Raw genomic sequence first — 19,578 nt, forward strand, 5'->3', positions numbered from 1 at the left:
ATGTCGTTACTATGAATGCTTTTTCTTCAGAAACATAAACATCGTGCTGAGTTATTGCAAAGGCAGGCGACGGTGCAATGGTGGAGGTGTTGTTTTTGGCTGGCTCTTCCTGTAGTGGTCATGATTCTCTGTTCTATGGCGATCCATAAACGCAGCCTGAGAGGGCAACCGGAGCCGTAAACCACGTCACGCCGCTGCGATGCTGCCAAGGCAACGGGCCGGGCCCGTACCCCTAGATCTGAGCCGCGATTTATCCTTACGAACATTCCCGAGCTGTGTAATGATTCCGTCGGTACGGCGGGCGTCGACTTCATTTTGAAAAACGTTGAAAATGCGGCTCAACGATAAACAACGTTTAACATTGTTTCCCAAAGATGATGTTAACATCATCATCATGTCAAATCTAAGCATTATCTACTGGACGTGGAATGAGAAAGCAGTACAAGTGAAATGGCCTTGTTAATTTTAATACACTAGGTCATTAAACATCATGTTGGTCTTGGCCTTTGTCCTGCTCGGACAATATAATGACGCTTCCTTTAAAATGTTTACTGTGCTGCATCCAACATGCTGTCATTGGTTCCCCCCGGTAATGTTTCTCCTGATCAGGGGAAGCCATTGGATGGGTGCTCGGGCCCATTGACTTTGACATAAAGACTCTGTAAGCTTACCGATGATGATAATTTATTGACTCTAATTCACACACATACACAGCAGAGAAAGAGCGGGACTCTTTCACTGTATGCATCGATCAATTACGAGGCTCGAGCCCACACGCCTGTGACAATTTTACTGCATGTTATGTACGGCATGTCGAACCGCGCCGTCCCAAGCTGTTATACTCACGCCTGTATAATTATTATAAATTACCTCGCTGTTTTATTATGATGGTGCAACTGTAATTAGCGGATGAAAGGAAGTCACTGCGCCCCTGATGGTGGTGCAGGACGATCGAGATGGAAAGCGAGGCTGTGGAGAGGCACCCTGGATGGGATCCCGTTTAACCGCCTCCCTCTCCCACAGGGCCCTTGCCTGGATGTCACCTAATCACGTTTATTGCCGTCTACTTCTGCTAAACTCGTCCTCTTAACCTTCATGTTTCCCTCTGCCTCACTGTAACCACACATAGAGACATAAGCTCCTCATTACACTGCCAAACTAGTGCGATAACAGTAAACCGGCGCAATAATGGAGTCCATTTAGAATGATTACCTTTCCCTTTCTTTCTGCTCTCTCTCCAGTAAAACACTTTGAAAGTAGCATCAACATGGCCTCCATTCATGCTCTCTGCAGCAATAAAGAGCCACAGATTCAGGGGCTGAATCAAAGTGTAGCAAAGCCAAGACAATAGGTCCACAGGTCAGAGTTAATAACAGTTTCATTGACTACTTCCTCTCTGTTACATGAAGACATGAACCCACATGCACGCATCCAAGTTAACTGGCATTGATACACAACATGTAAAGTGCTGTTCATCAGGTTTTGAATGTACAGTGTGAGCTGAATAACTGAAATGAATAAATTCAACTGGCTACGAATAACCAGAATGTAATTAACTTCACACACCCTACAGAAGTAGCAGATTAAATTGCACGCCTCTGAATGCCTGGACCGTTTTCCTATGAAATCCTTTCTATACATCCATTTTTATGATTGAGATAAGGAGCTCCAGTCAACTTTCACTGGAGGCTTTAACTGATTATTTGACAGTGGAAGTGTGAAATCGCCTGTCTGCCAAACACAATGGTGAAATACTCCATTTTCGGAAAATCCCACTCTGATCTTTTCCACAAGTTACCAAAACAAACTAAATCAAGCACGTTCACATCTCACTTTGATGCCGAAGCCAAGTGACTCATTCAGATATGAAGAGAAAGAAAAGGGAAAAAAGATTATTCATGCCATTTTGTCAGTAGCTTACGGATCTTTTAGTTAGGCCAACAGACATGTCATATCATCATAATCATCATCGCCAAGACAAGGCAGGGAGGAGACATTTAATACCTAATGTGGTTGAAATGAACCGTGGTTGGGCCGGTTGGCTGTACACCCAACACAAACCCCTCCAAGAGCTCATCAGGAGAGCCTTTGTAGCTACAGGGCTGCAACAATGCAGATGGATCCTTTCTAGTCCTGTTATGATGTAGTGCCCTCTCTCGCATCCATTTCTCTCAGTACTGTACCCTTCATTTGCCTCATGATGAGTGCAAGAGGTTAGTGCTTGATGGCGGGGGTGCACACAACGAAGCCTACAACCCTCGTGGCTCTCTACAGCGCAAAGCTCCATCAATTAGGACTCCATGAAACTCATCCGCACGCCGTAGAAACACAGTAGAGTGCAAGTTTCCCATCACAGCAGCGTGAACGAGTCTCCTCCCCCTCTTTTCCTTCTTGTCGACAGTATTTATGTACCTCGGCTTGGCAGTTTGCTGCAGACGCCAGGAGATGGAGCACTTGCTCAAGTGTCTCTGGCTATAGCGGACATCCTGAAGAACAAAGAACAGCATGGCAGCGCTGAAAAACCTGCCACATGTACAGATAGAAACATGCCATAAGATACCAATAATTAAAAGGTCTAGGGTTCACATCAACACATTTCTAAAATCAATGCAGAAGAATTCAATGTTCATCACATAGAAGGTAGAGTTTTACATATCACAGCTGCTCACATTTTGGTGTCAACAAATATTTATTAGAAGTATCTTTTATCATTCATCAAAGTATGAATGTAAAAGATCCGAAATATATTCACAACACACCTTTGTAATCATTGTTATGTCTACAGTACAATTTGTACTCCTTTAAATCACATTGAATGGCAGACAGTGCTTCAATACTTTGTACAGTAAGATGACGATGCTGTCAAATGGGATAAACTTTGCTCAAGGATATACGTGGAATGTTGCAACAGGGTATGATGACGTTTAGACATGAGACCAATCCACTGGTTTAATTAACACCTACAGGGCTTACTGAAAAAAAACTAACCAATAAGGCAGTGCTGGAAGGTACGCCATATCTTATCCTCATGTTGATGTTTATGTCACACACGCAAAAAAACCCAACAACAAATCGTGGAAATTTAAAAAAAACATTGTCAAGCAATAATCCAGGGAGTGACTGGATCCGCCAGCGGTACTCCTCACGGCTTTAATTGAAGGAGTGGAAATCAGAGGAAAAGGAGACTGCGGCTCACTGGTAGACTGGTGCGGCCGTGACTTTATCGTAGGAGCGACCACTTGATCTGTTCTTTGGCAGACTGAAGAACCTGTGGATGAAAACTAGGGTTTGACCGAGCAGATCACTCAAATGACCAAACTTTAAAAATGGCCCAATTCAAAGCATTTATAGTGCCGTCTCTCAGCGTGGCAAAGGCTAAGACGGCTGCTAGCTGCTAATAGCGCTAACAATAAAGAATAGAGAAGCCCAGATTACAACGCACTGCCACATCTAATTAATCATCTTAACTCATTGAATGAAAGGATGATCATAACCATTAAGAATGAGGACAGCCATTAATCACAGCTAGATGAAGGATGGTGGTGGCTTGTCTCAGGCCTTTTAAATGACTAAATTAATCAAGAGCAGCTCTGACAAGACTCATGTAAGACGTAAAAGATCCACCGATGGCTTCCGACACGTTTCCAAAGGAAAACTTTTAATCATGTCCACGGTTATTCATAGAATGTATTGGAGGACGTTCTTTAATGTCTACTGCACTTTATCAGAAGGTTATATTGGAGCTCTCCAGAAATATGTATTGGTTATTATTGTTGGATAATCAATATCCCTTTTGAAACACTGTAAACATTGTTAAAATGCTGTTATTTACATTTTATTAATTTACCATAGGCAATAGTACCAATGGATGACAACTTTATAAATCTTATCAACTGCATATATTTACCACTCCAAAAAGCAACATGTTTTTATTTTATTTTAAAAGTAGGAAAGAATGAAGTGTCTTGTAGAATAGAGTCAGGCCAACACCTGCCTCGTGAACAGCTTTCTATTTAAAAATTAATATTTAATTGAATTAAGTCAAGTTCAGCCATCCATGTTGGAAAGGACAGGTGTCAGAATTGGGGGAAACTATGGTTGTGTTTAGTTCTACTTTAGGTAGGTATCTGACTAAAGGCCTACAGGATTTTGTGCCTGGGTAAAAACTTTAACCCCACCCTCGCCACAAAAATCCCACCCCTGAATCGAAGACAACTTACACTTGCGTGACAAAGTAGGAGTAGAGGAGAATGACGCTATAACAACGCCCTTGTAGGCATAGGTTCTGAATTGATGAGCTTTAACAGTCAATAATCTAATGGAGCTTTTAAACTTTATAGCAGAGAGAGATGCAAGGATGGATTTCCTCACCTGGGTGACTGTCTGCTCTGTCAAAGGCACATCATCCCCCTACAGGAACAGTTAAGTTACGTTAATATATGCGACATAACCAACATCAAACTGTGCTGAATGTATGTGAAAAGAAAGAGAGCTTACTCTCAGAGCCACACGGTGCACAACTTGCTGAGGGTCACTCTCCAGAATCACCCTGCAGCAGGCAGCAAAGGGACGGACCAACAATTATTAATCCCTCAGAAAAATGCTATACTTTGATCTGCTCTTTTTAACATTAAACATGAATTAAATTAAACTTTAACAATTTGTGCATACCCTCCATCTACAATTTCATCCACAGCCAGGAAGAGTCCCTCCATATTCTCCAACAAAGCCCTTCTCTCTACATTCTTCCTACAGAACAGAAGAAAAAAAATACACCATAGCTTTTTACAATTTCTTTTTACACAAAAATTGATTTGTTGAAGTGTTGCAGAAAAACAGCTGTTAAAACTTACCTCAACATCTGACTGAGCGAATCAAAAAGGCAGTTTAGAACTGCCATGAGCATAAGCTGTTGAGAATAAAAGAAAATATTAGATTCTGTTCAGGTCTAATGGGCCCACATCATTTTTCTTTCATCTGGGAGAAAATAATTCAGGAAATAATATGTGTATCTCTTAATTATTAAGAGTAAAAGACACATCAGGAGATTAAATAACACCCTATTTCATAATGGATTAAGTTCATTTTCTTACTTGTAAAACATAGAAATATAAATACATCTGTGTATCCCACAATATTGGTTTCCCAAATAATCCAAAAAGCTCTGCGCCTTGAGGAAACACTGTTAAACACCAAAAAAGTAAATACATTGCCCAGTTAGGTCAAAGCATTGCTGATCAACTTAATCAGGTAGTTATTTGAGAACATTTTCACAAAAATAATCTGTTAGATTGGTCAATTATTTTTATTTATTTATTATCTAATAACTCCCCCATCAATGTCACGCTGAATTAGAGAAAACAACATAATAAATCAACCACATATTACGTAGAAGTACCATGTAACATCAGTTCAATCCTAAATAAGTGCAGATGCATCCACAGTTGATAACATTTAATTTTGATAAAAAACCACAGTTGGTAAGTGAGAATTAATATAATGACTAAAAAATGTAAAATACAGAATGGTCTGTGTAAAATGAATACACCTTACAAGAGACTGCACAAGCCTGTAAATATTTTTAAATGTTTAGGAATATTATTAAATTCAACAGTCACAAATGACAGTTTGAGCTCATACATTCCAAATCCTTAAAACTATTTGCAAGAGAAGTGATGGAATTTTACAACAATCGGTTTACAGGTATTGCTTGATAATGGATCATTATAAAATCCTAAAATGAGGCTTACCTCATTTTCATGAGAACTTCCAATCACATAAAAGAAAAGGTCAATGTTGCTCTTGTAGACAACCGTGAGGCCTTCGAGTAATGCTATCTCACCTAAGGACACATAAAATCAAACCAATGGATGTTATTAGATGTACTGAGGCCAGAAAATGATTATCTTTAATATAGTCAATAGGTCTTACTGTCCGTCCTGTGGGTTTTGTTGAATATGTTCTTCTCCAACGCCTTCTGCTCTTTCACTGATGGGTATCCATCACCATAATACTGTAGAAAAGTCAAAGGGAAGAAGTTATTACATGTTGCCATCTTAACTTATGACCCAAGGCAAACTTGAATTAAATAAATAGGCTTCAATTTCTAATAGAAATACCAAAAGCGCATGACTCAATTGTTAAATACTTTCCAACTTCCCCCATTGGTGTGTTTGACACTCGGCCCAAGACACAGAGCAAGTAAAGCTAAAACAAACACGCATTTAACACGTCATGTGCCGATAACCCCCAATTCTATTCTAAATTATAAACAACTGTTGTGTGTATGTGTATTTAACCCCAACCGAGTACACTGGTATATAAGCCACATAGCACTGCAACACATATATAATGTACAAATACGAACAGAGTGTGGAACAAAATTGTTAGTAAATAAAACATATGTATAGTATAGTTGTAATTAGATACATATATACCCTGTGAGGTTTAGTGGAAATTAGGGTTCGGGAAATGTCTGCGGGATGCTAACGTGTTGGTGAGATTGTTGATAAGAAAAACAAATTCTCCCGAGGCGGATCATTTAAAGCATTTGGCGTAAGGACCAAATGCTGAAGAAAACTTTAACTAAGTTAATGATGGTAACGTGGTTGTACTATGATATAATGTTATACCATACCTTGGCATATAGCCTGTCTCCATCGTTGTCCAGAATCAGAACTGCTTTGACAGTGTACAAGGATGGTCCCTGTTAAGATAGGAGAATATAAGCACCAACTCATTTTTCCAGTATCAGTATTAGTGATCAAACATATAAATGTCAAAAATATAATGTTAGATGAAAAGTTAGCATGACGTCAAACTTCGTCAGGACCGCGCCGGGTGCACCAACATGGATTGAATGAAAACCCAATCCGAAACCTCAATATATATTACAGCAATAACGACTGCTCAATCGCGATGTTATAAGGAAGACATGACACTTCCACATCATCAACAAACACATTGAGTTACCCACGAAGCTAACCGTTCTGAGGCCAAGCTAGCTGGTTAGCCAACACAGCGGAGCCGTTTACTTTAGTTAGCTCCCTGTCGAATTAACTCGATAACTAGATTATCATATTCCATTAAATGACGAGAAACAACCACGTGTAGTAATACAAAGAAATTATAATTAAAAACTTGAATGACACATGTACTGTGTCAAGTTAATTCATGCAATAACATTACCAGCATTGGAGAATGCATCTTCTTTCTCGTTAGCGAACTAGCTAGCTAGCGGCCACGTCACAGCTTTGGTGAATAAAGCTCTTTCCCATTGGCTGATACAAAGCCTGCGTTTTGCTTAGTAGAGCAAAGAGCTGCCCGAGAGCACAACCCGGAAACAACACGCATTGAATGTATTCCATTTAAACTCACCAGTATCGGCAACACATTAAGGAAAAGTTGTAACTTGATAATCTCACGTCACTCCAGGAATGTCAAGTATCGTGGGTTTGTCCTCAACAAACTATATATTTGTGTTATTCTGTCTTTTGCTAGCGTACTCGAAATTAAGATTCCAACTGTGCACCCAACCCTTTTCCTATTATTATGAAAGTCAAACAGAAGTTAATTCTTGTGTATTTCCACCATCTAGATCCTGACCAAGGTTGCCAGTGTAAGTCACTTTCTAAATATTTACTACGTCAGGCCAAGTTGTCAGTGTTCCAATCTATACCAAAGTCCAAATCAATTATCATTATTGACTCAATCATTCCAAAAACTCAAATTTTCAAGGCTTGTTTGCTTTTTTGTTCTCATCAACGTATTTTTTTCTTCAGGATCCTCCTACATCTAACCAACCCAAATCATCATAGCTGCCACTTCTGGGAAGCATTTGGAAAAACAGACAGATGGGGATTTCCCTGTATCACACAATTGAATTACATCAGCTGTTTGGCCTTACTGTAAGATATTTTTGGGCTTGAGTTTGAAATGACACAGGAATATGTTGGCCTACAGTGTTGAAAGCAAGTGGTGCATGGCTATTTTTTAACTGCAAATGAGTGTATGGGGAAATGCTACAAACTATGTTTGCCATTCATTCTTAACACCAACATTGCGGACAGCCATAACGTGTTGCAATACTGCCCTATGTTTACACAATCCAGCCACTAAGATTTCAAAATGTACCCGACAGGAAAGGAAACAGCATGCTGCCTTGAACTTGCTCACATTTTTCACCTTAAAATTTTCTCACATGACATTAATTAAGAGTGATTCATATTCATACAAATATGTGTTAGAATTCTGACTGTTATGATCATGCTGGCAGGGTTGGAGATGAGGATGAATGAAAGTTGAACGATGAATCAACATTTATGATAAATGAACATAGTGCTTGCTTAGTAATGGAATTAAACTGTTAATAAGACGTCTGCATGTCATGGCTGAATTAGGAACACATCTTCCAAGCATGATGGGAGAACCATTTGTTCATTTCTTACTGGTTCTGTCTAATACTCACAGGGATTCAAAAGTGTAAATGAACAACAGCAATAGATAGAGAATGAAGTAATGTGCTGCTCCCTCATCTCAGCTTAATGCCAGCAACCACAGCAGTTAGCAGTTCCCTTCCGAAGAACCAAGTGCTACTTTTATCAGCATTTAGCAGAGCTTCCGCCAACCAACATCCTCCTTTCCTTACCTTCCCTTTCTGTGTCTGCATTAGCCATTGAATACACGGCCCCATCGCACACATGCAATGACCAACATTCATAGATGCATGCAAACAATGAAATGTTCTTATCATGGCTTTCCAACACTAGTATTTAAAATCTGGAAATAGAAAGGAAGGGTCAAAATAATCACAAAATAATTTAGAAGTACAGCATGTTGTTACAAAACATCTTAATCTAAACATCTTGAGATAAGCGCATGTCTCATTGAGACATTCGGAAGAAAATGATGCAGCAACTTCAGGTTCCTCTTTTGGTTTCAGGTAGAGATAACTATCACGACCGACCTCCGAGGGAACAAGAATGGAAAGGTTATCTCTAAATCCCATCCACATCAGTTGCACTGAAGAATATGAATATGGATAAATGAATATGTCCAGTAAAACATTTAGCATCCTGCTCAAATTAAAATGAACAACATAAGCACACAGTAGAATAAGTAAAGTATGTAAAATTGGGTATAAGGAGCTTCATATTGGCCACAATTCAAAAAAACATTTCAGTTGACTACCATGCTAATCATTTGCAAATGTTACCACTTATTGGATCTTATTAAGTTTGTGTGGTTATTAAAGCCTTCAAATAACATTATACAAGGGTAAAATGTCACTATTCGTCACATTTCAGATAGTTTATCTGTAAGTAAATACTCTATCTGCCCTCTCTTTTTTATCCTTTCCCAGAAGCTGACTCCAAAAAAATTCCCTTTATGACACCACAACCCAAAGCACACATTCATTTTGTTTAGCAGTGAGGCGGTTTTTCAGTTAATGTCTCCAACAGCTTTATGAACGTTAAGACAAAACCATGATGCCACATTTCTTCATCTTTAATAAACAGATGAAATGCTTCAGAAACATCAGGACACCAACAACCAAAATATTTAACCCTCATTCTCTCATTAAATGGATCACAGCCTGTTTTCAAATCCATCATTTAGGCCCAAGGGAGTCAACTGTGGGCAGATCCCAGCCAAGATGTAACATGTATTTTTGAAGTAGAGTTGTCCGTAGCATTAACAGAAAAAAAAGGCTGCCGGCCCTGAGAGGTCCAGGCAAGCTGGAGAGCAGAGATGTTAACGACTAATGGAAGCAAACAAACACAAATAGGGAAAGTAGGCGTAGACACGGGAACTGTGTCCAGATTCTCAACCATTGTGGTCGCAGTAATAACAGGGTGCTCTCCGGCATGCTGGGGCAGTGGTTGAGGCAGGGGCTGGGTGCTAGGAACTTGGGTTGGGAAGTCCCTTTTTTTTATTCCTGGTAGACATTCACCTTTCTTGACTGTCAGCCACCTACTCTTTCCATGTTAGACCAACGACAAAGAAAACATTGAGATTTCTGTCTTTGTGGGATGTGATGCTCCATATTCTCATGGAATATACAGTGCCATGTAGTGAAACTCAATTTTTCTTATTGGAAGCTCTGAAATGTACATTTATTTCACAAAAACGGTTTGCTTTGTATTCAAGTTAATGAGTAAATATTCTCATTAAGGGACTTTATGGTATTTGTACACAAACACATTCTGTTTCTGTCAACTCCAAAAGTTGAGTTGAATTATCATAGTGTTTAAAAGGACCATAAAATCTTCTTTATATTTTTAACCTTAAGAATGCGTATTGCGAATCCCATAAATTGGAAATGTTTTTCATGAACCCACTTTAAATAGTTGTTAATCCCTCTGTACATGTATGTACCCTGTATTCTTGTCTAACACAATCAAGTTACACATTCAACATTAAAGTAAATACAGTGAAACCTGTTGAATTCCTTTTTTTTTTTTTTAAAAACCCATCCGTTTGCCTGAGTAAAAGAAATAAAAGAAGTGCGATGCTTATTTACATAAACTGCTTTCATCTGTTCCGCACCACAGTTTTTAGTTTTAGACAGCAAATAGCAGTCTGTGGCTCCCTTGTTTGCGAGTAATTCTACAAACATGCATTTGCATCGGCTTGTTTTACAAAAAGGTAACATTTCTTTGAGAGGCTTTTGCATTTGCTGTAGTCACAGAAGCCAATATAAAGGAGATTTAATCAACAAATACTTTTAAAAAAATGAAATCTATTCATTTTGCACAGCAGGAGGGATTTTACAAAGAATTGAATCTCTCGATATATTTCACGTTCCAAAATGCTCGTTGGAAGGCAGCAATCTATCACTGTGCACAACAATGAATTGCTCTATTAAGCAATGGCTATGTATCCTGTCTACTAACAGTTTCACAATGAAGTTCCACACAACACATGGCCTTTGTGAGTTCACCGCTCACAGTGCTTCAGATCAGGGCAATGAGGGGATTTTTTCGTGAGGGATTTTAATGGTCACTTGCTATGTAAGACACGCTCCCCTCCATTCTCCCCCTGCTCCTCTCTCTCCCTCGGCGGTTGCTCTGCCAGACAGAGGAACAATGTGGTCTTTCTTACCTGTCGGAGGCTGTACATTCCATCTCTGCTAAACTGAGTCGCGATCTTACCTGCAACCCACTCCTGCTTGAACAGGGCCCACACTGCAATGCCAGCTCCAGGTGCTCCACATCACACGCCTCATACCTTTGGTTTTGACGGATTTGAAAGGACACCGTTCTTGTACGGTTTGGCCCGCAAAGAGACAACCAGCAGGCTACTTTTGAATCACTTTTTTTTTTCTTCATTTAATTTAAATCAAAATTGCGTAAAGTATTTTTTTTTTTTTTATTGTTTTGTGAAAACATCTGCCTACCTCAGGGTGGACTGACAATGATTGCCATGTTCTTTGGCATACTGTTGGTTTGTGGTTTGTCATGTGGGCAAAAGGGAAATTTGGAGGTTGGAGTGCCAGTGTGCTATTGAGGATAGAAGAGTGAAGAAAAAAAGTGGTGTGGGTGCTTTACAGGAAGATTGTGTTTGTCCACACAGAGCCATCCCATTTACGCCAGTGGCTGTATGACTAGCTGAACCGAGAGAGGGACAGACAGTTGAAGAGGAGCAAGAGCACAGGGCCTTGTGTATTTCACATCTGATGGTAGAAACACATCTTCTGTGAAAAAGAACGGATTCTCATTTTGATCATTTTTGTTTCATTTTATTTTCTTAACACCAGGATTGTTGTTCACATCTGACGTTTCTTTTACACCCAATCACCTGCCGAAGAAGCAGAGAATGGTGGCCAGGTATGTCAATTCACCTCATCCTTTCTTTCAATTCATCTGCTGAGAGATTATAGTGTTGCTATTCTAATTAAATCTTTATAGCAGTATGTAGATGTACAACTTCATTAATGCAATATTACACTTAATTGCATCATAGCCAAAAGATCTATTGAACAATGCAATTAAATTTTTGCAAACGCTTGCAGGCTTTGATGTCGTAATTAATAGTAATAATTTGTATTAATAACACAGATGAATACATGTCCACAAATTACTTCTTATTAGAAGTTTTATCTTGGTGAGTATAGCGAATTTGAACTTGTTTTTCATTGTCTAAAACAGTGGCCTTTAAGTGTTGAGTGAATTATGATCTCTTACAGTGACGGAAACAGCCGTAAAAAACTTACCACAAGCACCCCCCTGGTTATAGCAGGATATGATAGTTATAACCCTATTTTTCAAAACTGTATTTTTCAAAACAGATGATAGCAAATAGCCTCCAAGGCAGGTGGAATACAAATTATACACATAATACACATTTTGTTCACACTGTTTATTTTGAAGGTCAAGGGGAAATTAGAAGAGTATTTAAAATCTTATACAAAAAATGAAAACACATTTTCATGTGGATTTAACAATTAACGTAAAAATAATTACTTGTACATTTCGCAATGTTACACTCATTGAGCTTGATCTGTAATGTGACACCTGTGTGATACTCCATTCCGATTAGCCTGACTTTGATTACTCGTTTTTAATAATCTTTTGAAGTTCAGATAATTCCGACTTCAAAGGTACTTTTGCCTCCACCCGTAGCCGTGTCATAAGAACAAAGCAGTTACTGCATTATCCTCAGTGGAGAAGCTTAAGGCTGCCATTTGTGGACACCTCATTTATTGACGGGAACACACCGGTTTATCAAACACATTTATTGAATTCTCATGTTGCTACGAAAGACATATTCAAGTTAATAAAACGATCTTCCAAATGTATATATGTCACTTATGGTTTATTCAATTTGAACAGTTTCACATAGGGCGAAGCAATGCAAAGGGACACAGCACACGATAATCTGCTGCCCCATCCGTGGTTTCTTTTAAGTTTATTAACTTAATTACGTTTTAATCATCAAGCAAGCAGATGCTTGTTTGTGTGCATTGTAAATTGTAAGTGTTCACTTCTCTTTTGGTGTTTAGGCAAACTGTCTAAATTGTGTTTTTAACTCAATTGGAACATTTCTCAAACATTACAATACAAGCGGGAAATGTTAAAACGTCTTTTAAAAAACAGCCCACTGACTGAGCTCAACCAAAACATTGGAAAGAGTACTATCGATATGAAAGGCCATACACCAAATTCTCCAAGCAGCCATCAGGCCCCAGTGTGTCTCGAAGCGAGCGCTGTTTTCCCGCAGATTGTGTTATCAGGAGTCGGCATAGCTGCACCCGGGACAGCTGTTGGGAGGAGTTAAATCAACCGAACTGAGCCCCTCGTGCTCTCCAAAAGAACACCCAGGCATTTATTTAGCAGCGGTGGGTCTACTGATCTGCGCCGTATGCATTAGAAATGTGCGTTTGGACGCGTTGTGTGACTTTGTGGCATCGTAGATACTGTGCGGTGTCGTTTTCTCCCCCTCCTTTCTGGTGTGTCAGAGTTTAGATGCCGGGAAGGTAATACTAACTCTGGAGTGTGTCTTTGCCAGGTTGATCTTCTGCAACAAAAGCTTGTTCTGAATGTGTTCCACAGCCAACTATGCTCTCCCTCTGAGGAGAACCTGTGAGGTAAGTCTTTGTAGGAACAGGGAAAAACAAAGGAAACCCAAAATATATACGCTTATGTACGAGGTCATGATTTGTCTTTACTTTCACAAGGTATTAGCCATTCCAGGCAGGCAGTGTGGCGGAGTGTCCATGTCAAATAATTACCCTGGAGCCAGGTCTCATGGAGCTCCTCAGGACACAGAGATGGATGTGGCTTGGCAGGAGCTGATGGCCATCCCAGAGCTGCAGGTAACTCTTTAGCTCTTACACACAGTGAGAAAATGTCTTATCCCCAAATAGGCTAATGTTATCACAATATCTCATGCAGTTTATTTTGTACTAAAAAATAATTACTAAATCTATTATGTTTCATTCTATTGGAATAAAAACTTCCTCTTTTCACGTGTTGCTAACTGTTGAAAAACGAATACTCTGCTGAGGAGAGCAACAATGGCCCGTTTGAACGATGGCGAGATGAAGAGATTGCGAGAGGGGGGCAAGTGCTGCATGTTGCTCGCGGCCCCCTGCACAGCACAATAGGCATCTGTTTCCAGGTGAAACCTGATCACTTCTATGAGAGCCCTTCATAGGCTACGGGTGGCACGCTGAAGTGGGCGCAAACTGTGTTCTACAGTCAGCCAGATGAAGTTGCGTTTAGCACAACATGTACAATGATGAACCGCTCATTAATAACTCGGCTTTTGTTGCAGGAGTTTGAAGTCTCCAGCGCAGGCTCCTATGAGGCAGCACAGTACCAAAGCATGGAGCCCATGGTCCCTGTGGGAGGGTACGAGATGGCTCAGTCCCACTCCGAGGCCCCGCCCGCCGCCTGCGCGCTCGGCACTGCCGACACTTACGACGGATGTTACCATCGCCCGGGCGACGGCGCGGCGATGTACGGACACAGCGGCTCTCAGCACATTCAGCGAATGCTCCCCGTCTCGGGTCACACGCAGCCCCCGCACATGGCTCTCAGGGAACAGGTGAACGTGGCCGGCATCAGCCAAGGGCACAGGAGGGCCACCACCGGTCTCTCTCAGGATCCACGGCAGCACATGCTTTGGACCGCACATGGACAAGGTTCACACGTTCTCCCGGCTGATGATCTAGAGTCAGACTCGGGGCTTTCTCTGGGTTCCAGTCCCCCTTTGGCCTCCCCGGATAATCCCGTTGGTGGTGCACCAGGTTACCAGAGTGTAGACGTGGGCATGACATATAGCGACGGAGAACCCGACAGCATGGCTGAACACGCAAGAAGAGCAAACATCCATTACTCCATGGAGTACCAGAGTGCAGCCTTCTCATATTTACACCCAGGTGCACATCCTTCTTATTATTCTACAGAACCAACTTTATCTCACCCTCAACCCAACGTTCTGACTCGGCCAGTGAAACCGCAGGGTCAGGGCTGTGCCCTGGGCGACCTGACCATTGAGTCGGGGGCGTCCAGCAGAGGGAGCTCACAATGCAACATGTACGCAAAGCCACAAGGAAGTATCTCCACTCCGGCTCCACTAAGCAGAGACGAGCGGCGGGCAATGTCTTTGAAGATCCCCTTTCCAATGGAGAAGATTATAAATCTACCTGTGGATGACTTCAATGAGCTCCTGACACAATATACTCTGACAGACCATCAATTGGCCCTGGTCAGGGACATCAGACGGAGAGGGAAAAACAAGGTGGCTGCTCAGAACTGCAGGAAAAGGAAGCTTGAGAGCATAATTCATCTTGAAAGAGAACTGAACCAGCTGCAGGCCCAAAGAGAGCACCTGGCCAAGGAGAGGGTCGAGTTCCAGCGCAGCTTGACCTTCATTAAATGTCACCTTACAGATCTATATTCAAAAGTATTCTCTCACTTAAGAGATGAGGAAGGACAACCATACTCCGTTGACGAGTATGCCCTTCAGCAGACGTCGGATGGTAAAATTTATTTGGTGCCTAACGCAACTATGCAAAAAAGAGAGCAATGTTGATAATCGATTACCCCATGATACAAATCCCTTTAGAAAGGCTTCATGCTGAAATGTGCCAATCCAAAGTATATGAACTTAATTTCTTGTGGTATGACTTGAGACAATCCTTTACTAGTACCACGGTGGGGAAATTCAGCCTGGCGTAGAACCTGATATGCATCATTCAACAAAACTTTAAAATTGACCAAGACCAGTTTGTTATTAAAAAATACTTTATTAAAAAAAAATATATACACACACTGCATGGCAGTCTTGATACAAAAATATATATAAAAGAGGGAAAAGGTACAGCCATCACATTCCCGGCAACCTGTATATATAAATTAAGAGTTAAATAAGGAAAACTTTGAAAAGAATGTGAAAGTAAATGAGTTTACCTGATTTAGCCACTGTCACAGAAATGTCAGGTTTGAAGAGCAGGAAGTTTCCTAGAAAGCAGACACACCAAATGAGTAAAGTGCTTTCTTTTTTACAACCCCCCCCCCACACACACACATTTTTGTTGACAGCATGCAATATGTTGTAGCGCCTCTATGCACAATTAGGAGGCCATTTCTAACAAACAGTGGTGTAAGTCATAATAAAACTTGTTTGCACAAATGTCATGTCATTACTGGGCTACACAACTCACTACCAGCTATATTGAGGAAGAAAAAAAAAAAAGCAAGACATACTATCAGTAGTTGAGAAGTCTGGTCTTACCTACAGAAAGCACATAAGCCTTTTGGAAGCTGCTGCCTGCTAGCCTCAGGCTTCTGTTCTCACTCTTCCCTGCTTCAATGATCCTGGCGATGGGTTTGCTACTTCTCTCCCTCAGCTGGCTTCCATGACTGGCCTCAAAGACTTTGCATGTAAGCTAGCATCCTCCAGTTGATCTTTGCAGAACTCGGGGTATTCTGTACCAAGTGGTGGGCTCTTTGTGGTGGAAGTATTTGTGCACCACTCCTCATTCCTCAACCAGTATTGCAAATTCACTCATGATGTACGTGGTGATCAGCACGTGGGCTTCTCACACATCACATGGATTTCTTTTGGCTGCTCGCTCACATTATGTGAAATGTCCCTCACCCCACAGGTGTGTAGCACCTAATAACCCTCCCTTTCCCAAACCACTCAAGAGGCTAACAAGACTTTGTAAAAAAGAAAACTGAGAGTGTTTATTTCAGCTTGATTGGATGCAGATACAAATAAAAACCAGACTTTAAAGAAAAAACAATCTACATAAAACCTCATTGGAATGCTTGCTTTCCCAAAAACACATTTGATGAAAAAAAACAAGAAGCACAAAACGTTTAAATGAAGACCCTCCATGATTTATCTACTGTACATCTCTTCTTGCAGCAGCTGTAACCTGTCACAACTGTTTGGCTGAGCAGATTTAGGAGGTAAACCTGCAGCTGCCCTGTCAATTCGCTTGCTCTCCTCGCTCTCCTCTCCTAAGTACTCAGCCCTGTTGAACAATACGGAACAACATCGTTAACTGTGCACTGACTTCATATGACCTGACATCCAGAGTGATTTTTTTTTTTTAAAGAATGTTTATCTACACTTAACGAGTCCCTGCGAACTACAAACTCTGGTTTACAAAGATTAAAAGAAGAGTTCAGGCATGTTAGTGAGCACTTACCACTTCACATTTTAAAAACGTCCTGAACGGCCATAGCCACCATTGTTTCCACCTCCATAGCCGCCGCCGCCGCCTCCACCACCACCTGGGAGCAAAGGGAAGACTTAGCTTACAGAGACTTCCTCATTCCATAACGTTCATGCACTGGCTTGCTCCATTGTACCAAAGTTTCTGCCAACTCCACCACCTCCGCCGCCAAAGTTGTTCTTCATCGGGCCAAAATTGGAGGCCTGGGAGTCGTAGTGGCCCATGTTGTTGTAGTTATTTCCACCACCACCGCTGCCCCCCCCTCCGCAGTTACCTGTGATCATTTCCATGTGGAACAGCATAAGTAAATCACACCTTTGAGAGAGAAAAGTTAGTGGTGCGGAAAAAACTCACCATAGCCATTGCTGTCATAGCCATTGCCTCCACCTCCATAGCCGCCGCCCCCACCGCCACCACCCTGGTTGTAGCCTTGGTTATATCCTCGGTTGCCACCATTGTTATATCCACCAGGACCACCGCCGTAGCCTGCAACGTAAACATTTTAGCACATTGCCATGAAGCAACTTTTGACACACGTCCAGTATGTTGGGCTTTATTGCCTACTTACCACCGCCACCATTACCACCATCTCCTCCATTGCAGTTGTATGGGCCGTCTCCGTATCTCCCCCTGCCGCCTGAAAGCGGGAAATACTGCAAGTTAGTCTTCTGATACCCTGCTTAGAACAGTGCAAGTAAAATGGCATAATATGCCGTCTTACCCTGATTGAAGCCTCTGTCGTAGTCGTAGGGCCTTCCACCACTGCTGCGGCCTAAACCACAACACAATCATCAACACTGGAATAGTCTGACTGCAGTGAATATTTCAACAACAACAAGAAAGAAGAAGGGAAAAAAAAAAAGACTTACCAGACATTCCCCCCATTCCCGTAGTCTGCATTTCCTGCCTTGAAAGAGCCTTCCTCACCTCACAGTTGTGAGAGTTGATTGTGTGGTATTTCTGGACTGCGGGGATGGAAATGTTGTTAGTGGACACGCAGGACAGCAGGGCCGAGCGGCGGAGGAACAGCGCGAGCATCTGCACTTACTGACGATCCTATCGACGGAATCATGGTCGTCGAAGGTCACAAAGGCAAAGCCCCTCTTTTTCCCGGAGCCGCGGTCGGTCATGATGTCGATGACCTCGATTTTGCCAAACTGTGTGAAGTAGTCGCGCAAGTGGGACTCCTCTGTGTCTTCCTTAATGCCCCCAACAAAGATCTTCTTCACGGTTACGTGGGCACCCGGCCGGTTCGAGTCCTGTGAGCGAAGACGTCGGTACACGGTCACGCATGGCCTCCGCACAACATGCTTTTGTCAATCGGGTCGAAAGCGAACGTACCTCCCTGGACACGGCTCGCTTGGGCTCGACGACTCTCCCATCGACCTTGTGGGGGCGGGCGGACATGGCAGCGTCGACTTCATCCACCGACGAGTATGTTACGAAGCCAAAGCCTCTGGATCTCTTCGTGTTGGGATCCCGCATTACCTTAAAACAATTGGAGTTTTGGGTCAGCAAACAGCCCCATCAATGATGCAAAGAACCCTACCAGAAGGGGTGCTTCTGAGAGCTTACCACGCAGTCTGTCAGGCTCCCCCATTGCTCGAAATGAGCCCGCAGGCTTTCGTCTGTGGTCTCGAAGCTCAAACCCCCGATGAACAGCTTGCGGAGCTGCTCCGGCTCACGCGGGACCTGACGATGCACAACGAGACGAAAACAGCAACAAAAAAAGACAGAACGGCAACGATGAGAGAACAGCAGCACAGAAAGGAGAACGTGGAAGGACGACACGCTAATAAACCGCGTCGGGAATGAACAACGCGGTGAATGCAGTGGATCTCGCGTTACACATCAGACGTCAGGGCGGCCGCCATTAACGCGAGCAGCCCGGCACAAAAAAAAAAACACAACACACAAAAACCCACCGGTAGCAGCGGCAAGGACACACAAACACGTTAGCGCGTGCATGTTAAAAGTGCCGCGTTTGCGCGTGGAGCAGTGATATCGAACACAAGCACCGAGGAAAACCCCGGAATTTCGAGCTCAGTTTGACGCAAGAACAAAAGGCCACGAGGCACAGCTGTCGTAAAATGGCGGATTCGCAGGGCTCGATATCCAACACAAAGCAGCGAGTGCGTGCTTTTTAAAAAAAACGCAAAATGTTTCACACGGCTCGTTTGAAGGGTTTCGAAAAGTACAATACTCACATCTTTCGACATGTTAGCAGGCGAAACGTTGAAGACTCCTTGTGGTCTGACCGGAGAAAAGCGACCTGCGTCAGACGGACTGTCCTCGCCTGGTTCCCCACACTGGAATAAACTGCGAGGGAAACGCCTCTTTCTCTGAGCAATTGGCCCGTTGTTGCCGCTGTGGTCTGTCGTCTG

The 19,578-nt window shown here is 42.2% G+C and overlaps 3 protein-coding genes across 6 annotated transcripts; 1 reads left to right on the forward strand and 2 right to left on the reverse strand.

The window, feature by feature from the left end:
* Positions 1–2,647: 2,647 nt before the first annotated feature.
* Positions 2,648–7,338, reverse strand: copz1 (COPI coat complex subunit zeta 1). Its single transcript, XM_037480768.2, has 9 exons — positions 7,189–7,338; positions 6,638–6,706; positions 5,932–6,013; positions 5,751–5,842; positions 4,854–4,909; positions 4,672–4,749; positions 4,498–4,549; positions 4,372–4,410; positions 2,648–3,268 (listed from the first exon to the last, which is right to left on the reverse strand). Exons 1-9 carry the CDS (start codon positions 7,204–7,206, stop codon positions 3,221–3,223), a joined length of 534 nt encoding a protein of 177 aa, XP_037336665.2. The 5' UTR covers positions 7,207–7,338; the 3' UTR covers positions 2,648–3,220.
* Positions 7,339–11,527: 4,189 nt separating this feature from the next.
* On the forward strand, positions 11,528–15,641 carry nfe2 (nuclear factor, erythroid 2). Of its 2 annotated transcripts, XM_037478615.2 has the most exons (4): positions 11,528–11,828; positions 13,510–13,588; positions 13,679–13,816; positions 14,278–15,641. In XM_037478615.2, exons 2-4 carry the CDS (start codon positions 13,541–13,543, stop codon positions 15,538–15,540), a joined length of 1,449 nt encoding a protein of 482 aa, XP_037334512.2. In that variant the 5' UTR covers positions 11,528–11,828; positions 13,510–13,540; the 3' UTR covers positions 15,541–15,641. The 2 variants fall into 2 exon arrangements, with proteins under 2 accessions (XP_037334512.2, XP_062420926.1); XM_062564942.1 differs by having other exon boundaries at positions 13,510–13,816.
* Positions 15,642–15,734: 93 nt separating this feature from the next.
* Positions 15,735–19,561, reverse strand: hnrnpa1b (heterogeneous nuclear ribonucleoprotein A1b). Of its 3 annotated transcripts, XR_009956985.1 has the most exons (12): positions 19,402–19,561; positions 18,770–18,886; positions 18,536–18,682; positions 18,243–18,453; positions 18,064–18,159; positions 17,916–17,966; positions 17,763–17,831; positions 17,549–17,680; positions 17,331–17,468; positions 17,168–17,252; positions 15,918–15,968; positions 15,735–15,850 (listed from the first exon to the last, which is right to left on the reverse strand). XR_009956985.1 is itself a non-coding variant. In XM_037478618.2 (11 exons), the coding sequence occupies exons 1-10, from the start codon at positions 19,411–19,413 to the stop codon at positions 17,179–17,181; spliced, it is 1,047 nt and encodes a 348-aa protein (XP_037334515.2). In that variant the 5' UTR covers positions 19,414–19,561; the 3' UTR covers positions 15,735–15,968; positions 17,168–17,178. The 3 variants fall into 3 exon arrangements, 2 of the variants coding, with proteins under 2 accessions (XP_037334515.2, XP_037334514.2); XM_037478618.2 differs by having other exon boundaries at positions 15,735–15,968; XM_037478617.2 differs by lacking the exons at positions 15,735–15,850; positions 15,918–15,968 and adding an exon at positions 16,679–16,990.
* Positions 19,562–19,578: the final 17 nt, after the last annotated feature.

The sequence above is a fragment of the Pungitius pungitius genome, chromosome 1 (assembly GCF_949316345.1).
Source record: "Pungitius pungitius chromosome 1, fPunPun2.1, whole genome shotgun sequence".
Lineage (NCBI taxonomy): Eukaryota > Metazoa > Chordata > Actinopteri > Perciformes > Gasterosteidae > Pungitius > Pungitius pungitius.

What these genes read in the sequence shown, in the direction of transcription:
- copz1 (XM_037480768.2), bottom strand. An exon ending in TGCACCGTGTGGCTCTGAGA is followed by an intron (nt 4,411 to 4,497) that starts GTAAGCTCTCTT and finishes CTGTTCCTGTAG; the next exon opens with GGGGATGATGTGCCTTTGAC. An exon ending in CAGAGCAGACAGTCACCCAG is followed by an intron (nt 3,269 to 4,371) that starts GTGAGGAAATCC and finishes TTTCATCCACAG; the next exon opens with GTTCTTCAGTCTGCCAAAGA.
- nfe2 (XM_062564942.1), top strand. Translation starts at nt 13,541, where the DNA reads ATGTGTTCCACAGCCAACTATGCTCTCCCTCTGAGGAGAACCTGTGAG. An exon ending in TGGCCATCCCAGAGCTGCAG is followed by an intron (nt 13,817 to 14,277) that starts GTAACTCTTTAG and finishes CTTTTGTTGCAG; the next exon opens with GAGTTTGAAGTCTCCAGCGC.
- hnrnpa1b (XM_037478618.2), bottom strand. An exon ending in AGCGAGCCGTGTCCAGGGAG is followed by an intron (nt 18,454 to 18,535) that starts GTACGTTCGCTT and finishes CTTCGCTCACAG; the next exon opens with GACTCGAACCGGCCGGGTGC. An exon ending in TTCCGTCGATAGGATCGTCA is followed by an intron (nt 18,160 to 18,242) that starts GTAAGTGCAGAT and finishes CCATCCCCGCAG; the next exon opens with TCCAGAAATACCACACAATC.